This window comes from Populus alba, chromosome 10, assembly GCF_005239225.2.
Source record: "Populus alba chromosome 10, ASM523922v2, whole genome shotgun sequence".
NCBI classification, from domain to species: domain Eukaryota; kingdom Viridiplantae; phylum Streptophyta; class Magnoliopsida; order Malpighiales; family Salicaceae; genus Populus; species Populus alba.
Genome location: NC_133293.1, coordinates 11,616,154 through 11,622,115, shown reverse-complemented (window position 1 = coordinate 11,622,115; position 5,962 = coordinate 11,616,154). Strand labels below are relative to the sequence as shown.

At 36.2% G+C, this 5,962-nt stretch overlaps 1 protein-coding gene across 1 annotated transcript; it reads left to right on the top strand.

The window, feature by feature from the left end:
* The first annotated feature begins 578 nt into the window (after positions 1-578).
* Positions 579-5,206, top strand: LOC118046496 (myb family transcription factor MOF1). Its single transcript, XM_035055427.2, has 6 exons — positions 579-1,284; positions 1,419-1,495; positions 1,647-1,686; positions 2,224-2,344; positions 2,533-2,779; positions 3,957-5,206. The coding sequence occupies exons 1-6, from the start codon at positions 1,158-1,160 to the stop codon at positions 4,236-4,238; spliced, it is 894 nt and encodes a 297-aa protein (XP_034911318.1). The 5' UTR covers positions 579-1,157; the 3' UTR covers positions 4,239-5,206.
* Positions 5,207-5,962: the final 756 nt, after the last annotated feature.

Sequence of the window (5,962 nt, the reverse complement as noted above, 5' to 3'; positions counted from 1 at the left end):
AAGTTGTTTTGAATAAATTATCTACTGTAATTGTATTTAATTATAATTTTTATTTTAAATTCAATTAATAAATAAACTTAATTCACAAATCTGAAAGATACAGAATTCTATTTATTTTGTTTTTTTATCAATATTATAATTATAATGTTATTATTTCAAAAACTCCGGTTGCATGAAATAAATACAGTCAAATGAGTTGTCCTAAAAGAAAAAGACTGTGCTTTCTTTTGGAAACAAGTAAACCAGGATAATACAATAACAATTGACGTGCATTTTCGTGATCATGACGACGTTGGCGTCTTGTGCTCTACAGAACAGAAGATTTTATTTCCTTTCCCTTCTTTTCCTTTTATTCATTCATTTATTATTGCGTATCAATACTTTTTTTTTTTTTTCCACAGAGAATATGCGTCCATAGATTATCCCACCTGAGAAAACGTGGTTAAAAAAATTGGTTTCTCCCTTAATTTTTTAATTTTTAATTTTAAGGTTATATATATATTATTATATATATATTATACTTTCAAACAATACCCAAAAGTATTAATAGTAATAAAGAAGAGAAAGAAAACAAAGGTCAAAGGGAAGCAGTTGGGTGGTGCTGTGCGTGTAGGGTTGGTACTATATATTGGTAATATTATATAGGTGTAATGATTTTCGGTGAAGATCAGAAACTCGTGATCATCACATCAGATTTAGTTTTACTCTTATTTATTCTGATTCTCTCTCCGTGCCTGCTGCAAAAGAGAGGTTTAGAAACAGAACAGAAGCAGAAGCCAGCAGGCAGGTATTGTCAGTCCTCCTTGAGGAATTTACACCCCCGTCTCTCCCTTTTTCCCAGTAACCCTTCTCTCTCTTTCTTAAAACCTCTCTAATCTCCTTTCTCTGTTAAGAATCCTCCGCTCACAATTCTACATGTGTGTAACTTTGTTTTAAGCCTCTGTGTGCCCTGTGCGAATTGCTCCGTTATACCTAGACACTCCCTACAAGATTGAAAGAAAAAGAAGAAGAAAGAAACAACACCTTTTGAGAAGACAAACCAAAGGGGGTAGAAACTGCAGAAGGTTAGGGTTCTGTAAGAGAGCCCGGTTGGCGAAACATTGTTCAGAAGAGGAAAGAAACGGTCTCTTCTAGAATACCCGTTGGATTTTGAAGAAATGGGTAGCTGTGGGAGGAGTGGGGCCGTGAGGCAATATGTAAGATCAAAGGTGCCTCGTTTGAGATGGACTCCCGAGCTTCATCACTGCTTTGTTCATGCCATTGAGAGGCTTGGTGGCCAAGACAGTAAGTAAACTGCTTGTTTTTTGCTGGATTATTGCTTCCTTCATACATTCCTTTTGGTTCTTTCCTTCTAGGCGCTTATGGTGATTTTGTGCTTTTTTAATCCTGTTTGTTTCCTTCTCGTCTCTTCTTTGTAGAGGCTACGCCTAAACTCGTTCTTCAGATGATGGATGTGAAAGGGCTCACCATTTCACATGTGAAAAGCCATCTCCAGGTCGGTCCTTGTTTTCTCAACTACTAGTATAGTTTGGGGTATTTTACTTTTCTTTTTCCTCCTCCATGGGTTTGATTTTCCTGTCTTTTGTATCTTCGAACACACTTGTTTAACCGGTTTGTTTACATGGGGTTTCCTTTGTTTTGACCAGATGTATAGAAGCATGAGGAGTGGTGACCTGGGCAGACTAGGTATCCAAAGCCTTTTGTTTCCTCCCTCTTTGTTTGAATACACATTAATATATCTGTCACTCTCTCTCTCAACTATCACGAACGGGCCTATGTATCCCCAAACTCCCATCTTTCTAATCTTCAAGTTTATATAATATCACTGATTGTCTGCGTATATGCATGCATTAATGACCGACTCTATTATACTTTCCTATAGTGGTTCTTATCCACTGTTCAAATTCAAGGATTATGTACTCACATGTAAACATACATTTTGGAAAAAAATAGCTGCCTTCATTTATAACCTCTCGTTACTATTACAGTTTATGCCAAAAGAGTTGAGAACAAAATAAGCCTTATATCCATTTCGAGTCTTCTAATATTAGCATTTCTGATGAAACTCACAGCCTCACTTGCATCGCCCACCTGCTTTTATCAGTTACAGTTCCTATTTATTTTACTTTCCCTTTTTTCAACTATACAAAAACCAAATTTCTTGGACTTGACACCTTTTTGTATGCGTTCGGTTTGTGTTTCTGTGTTGGTCTCTTTGAACAGATAGGAGCTCCACCCAGCAAAAAAGACACTCTTTTGATGCCTATAACGAGTGTGTTGAAGAAGTAAAAGCCATTGAAGAATCAGATTCTCACTCGATGTACAGGCCTCTCTCTTCAAAAAGGTCAGCGTAGCTTTATCCTTATGGTTTCAGACGTACCAGATATCTAAAAGAAAAGTAGATATATATAGTCATACAGGGTGCAAGAAACAAACAAAAAATGATTTGCAACGTTGCATGATCTTTTCCTTTCAGCCCTTTGCTTTTCTTCTTTTCAGTTTTTTTTTTTGTTTAAACTCTCTTTTCTACAGGGCCAGAATCGAGACCAGGAGTTCATTATCTGAGGAGTTCCTGCAATGCAGCCAAGGAATATGTGAGACACTCTCAAATCCGTACTCTTTTGATGATTATGCGGGAATAAAGGAGGAGGTCAATGGAGTTGGTTTCAAATGGGAGCAGGCCCATTCTAACCCTAAATCTACAGCCTTCTCTCTGCCACATGATCTTTATAACTTCAACCCCTTGAAACGTGAAGTGGAAGAATCTGATTTCCTCAAGGTAGGCTATTAAACCAACCTCGCTCTCTTTCTTTTGCCAGCCTCTCTATTGAGATTGAGTGTAATGTTGTATTTTGGTTCCATCTTTTCAAGTTTCTGCTACCTCCTGCAAGGTAGCCTCCTTTTAGCTTCCGTATAGAGTCTATGGATATAGATAGATACATTAAGGCCCTTCTGCCCAGTGGTAGGATGGAATATCAACGCTTAGTTCGGTCAACTTGCGTCATCTCTATGGCACCATTGTATTTTCATTTCACAGCTTTAATTTAGGTAAAAAAAAAAAGTTGGTTCAAAGGTATATTCTGCTGCTGCAAGGTCTCAAGACTAGTACATTTTCTAAATTGACCATTTTTTATTATATCCTAGTAGATTAGTCCCGAGTCCTGTGTGGTGCTTGGCATCAGATTAAAACCGCCGATGTTAGCCTTTTTAGTTCCTTGGATAGTGGTATCTGATCAGCAACGAGCAATGCCTGCTTTGCTAGTCCAGTTCTTTAAAACTGGGCTTGTCTTCGAACTCCAATTGAATTAAAAAAAAGTAGCAGCAATCAGATATCTTTTTATGTCCTGGAAATTAACAAGCAACTTGATTCTCTTCTAAGTAACAAAGTGCCGTTTATGTAACTTCTTGGCACTCAGAAGTCCTTACGAAATTTAGTTTGAAGGGTTTTCTTTGCTTGGTCCTAACTGGGGTAAAAGCTTGCCAGGATAATGATCTTTACACCACAGTACTCTTACGTACTGTGGTCCATTGTCGCTTTATATAAATGGGGCCTCGAGTGGGAAGAAGGCAGGGAATGCAAAATATCCCTTGGTGCATAGGAGAAATATTAGTTCTTAGAGCCAGTATTAGCGTCGGTAGGACTACTTTTATTGAATCACAGGACTGCCCACATGTGACTAAGGTATAAATGCATTGGGGCTACAGTGCTTCTTTCTTATTCGGTGCCAATTAATTACCAAGGGAAGTAGAGATGAATACCAACAACTTGCCCTAATTATGTATGTCAATGATTTTTCAACTTTTAGTTACACTTTTATGAACTGAGATCCTGGTGACAGCTGCAATGGCTGTTTAGCCTCTTTAGGTCTTGATATCTGTTACTCAAAAGTTTTGATTCTTTAGTACGTAACGCAGAAAAGCTATAAATGACACTGTCACTGTTTTTTCTTCTAAAGATTGCCAAGCTGGAGGGTCAAAAGTGCAAACCAGAGAAGTCACACGCACCTGAGGTTACTGGAAGTGGAAGAGCAGAAGATGAAGAACCTGCAGATTGCGAGTTGTCACTTGCACTCTCACTACCCCAACCTTCCTCACATAGAAGCGATTCTTCATTGACGAGTGAGATCAGCGAGGCATTCTCATCATACTCGAGGTCGAACTTTAAAGACTGCTCCGGCTTTTCTACCGGAAAACGTGATATTAACTTGGATCTGTCTATTGCTCTTTGCGGTGCCTGATCATGTCGACGTGAAAATAAAAAAAAATAGTATGTTCTCTAGATATCTTCATTCGTCTTTCTTTTATATTCTTAGCCGCTGTTAATCTCCCTTTGGTTTAGCTGTTGAGTACTTGAGTTCATTTCCGGGATTCAAATGTTTGGCTTAGAAGATATGCAAATTCGTTTGCTTATTATTGTTCATATTACCAATATTACAAATGACATTCTAGGCCTAATTCACGGAAAATTACCACCTTGTGATTAGCAAATTATGGCAATCTCCTATGCAGCACAGCAGGAGTTGCGCAGGAAAAAAAATTTGGTTTAGGACTCTGGTTTGTGAGCTTTGGTCATCTAAAGAATTAAAAACGGGTTAATTTCATTTTTACCTCTATGAAGCATGCATGTTTATCAAAATAATAATAATAATAATAATTCAAAAGCCTATTCTTTATAGAGCACTCCTCTGAGGTGGTTAATTTTTATTTTACTCGCGCGAAATAAAAGAAGGTTTTATTGATAAAAGAAAAAATTAATATAATATCTCCCTGAAGTGTCTGATTTTGGTCCTGCAAGTCCCTGAAATAAAAATCATGGCATTTTCTTTTATAACAAGTTTTCTTTTAGGGGCTCCTGCCAGCCCCTCCTATCTCCCCTGGTATGAATGTGTGGACACTTCACTCCCTACTTTTTATTTAAAATGCTTGACGTTGTATGGTTTGTACGTGTAATTTCACATAACATCTTATAATTTATACATTAATATCATTAGTTTTCGTTGATATAGTATAAGATTGTCATATTTTTTTAATGGTGGAGTTGCTTTCGGAGGGGCTTTCTGTTATTGGAAAAGAAAACTAAACATTTTTTGATAAATGTAGGAAAGAAAAATAATGAGGATCAATTTTGCTTTGTGTTTTTAAAGAAGAAAGAAACTACCACAAATAATGGATTGTGTTTTTTTTTTTTTATATATATATATATATTTTAATATATTTTTCATCTTACATTGCTGATTTCAAAATGATTATGATTAACTGAGGATCAATTTTACAAAATAAAATTATAATTATTAAACGAGAGGAAAAAATCTAATATAAAAAGAAAAGACTGAATGGAAAAAAAAAACTTGAGAAGGGCCCATGCAAAGGTAAAATATGTTAAAGGGACCAAATAAAATAAAAAAGAAAGAAAGGATGCAAACAGGGTAAAAAAAAACTTGAGGTGATTGACTGTTTATATTTATATGAATAGTATTTTGATCCAAATTTTTATATTGCATTGATAATAATAATAATTAATTCATGTCGTGACAAAATATCCCGATTGATTAAAGCCATGGCGGTTTGGGAAATCACTCTCCATCGAAGAGAAAGTGACAAATTTAACGTCGTCCCTTCGAGGCGGTGGGGCGGCAGAACAAAGCATAACGCGTGATAGCTATCCTCGTAAAAAAAACGAAAATTATCTCAAAACAGATGTTTTTTATTGCTTCTCAATGTATTTTTTATTTTTTATTAATATATCAAAATATCTGAAAATGGTAAAATATTAAATAAATACCCATCAATTATTATAGAAACTGGGCAGCTCCTTAGAGAAGTACTTGCCCCCTCCACTTCTTATAAAGTCAGGTCTCCGCTTAATTTCAAAAGTTGGAACATACAAGAGAAATCCCACACATCTCTATTTTGATATGGCGGCGATTCCGGCGATTTTAATTTCTCTTCTTTCTTCATGTTG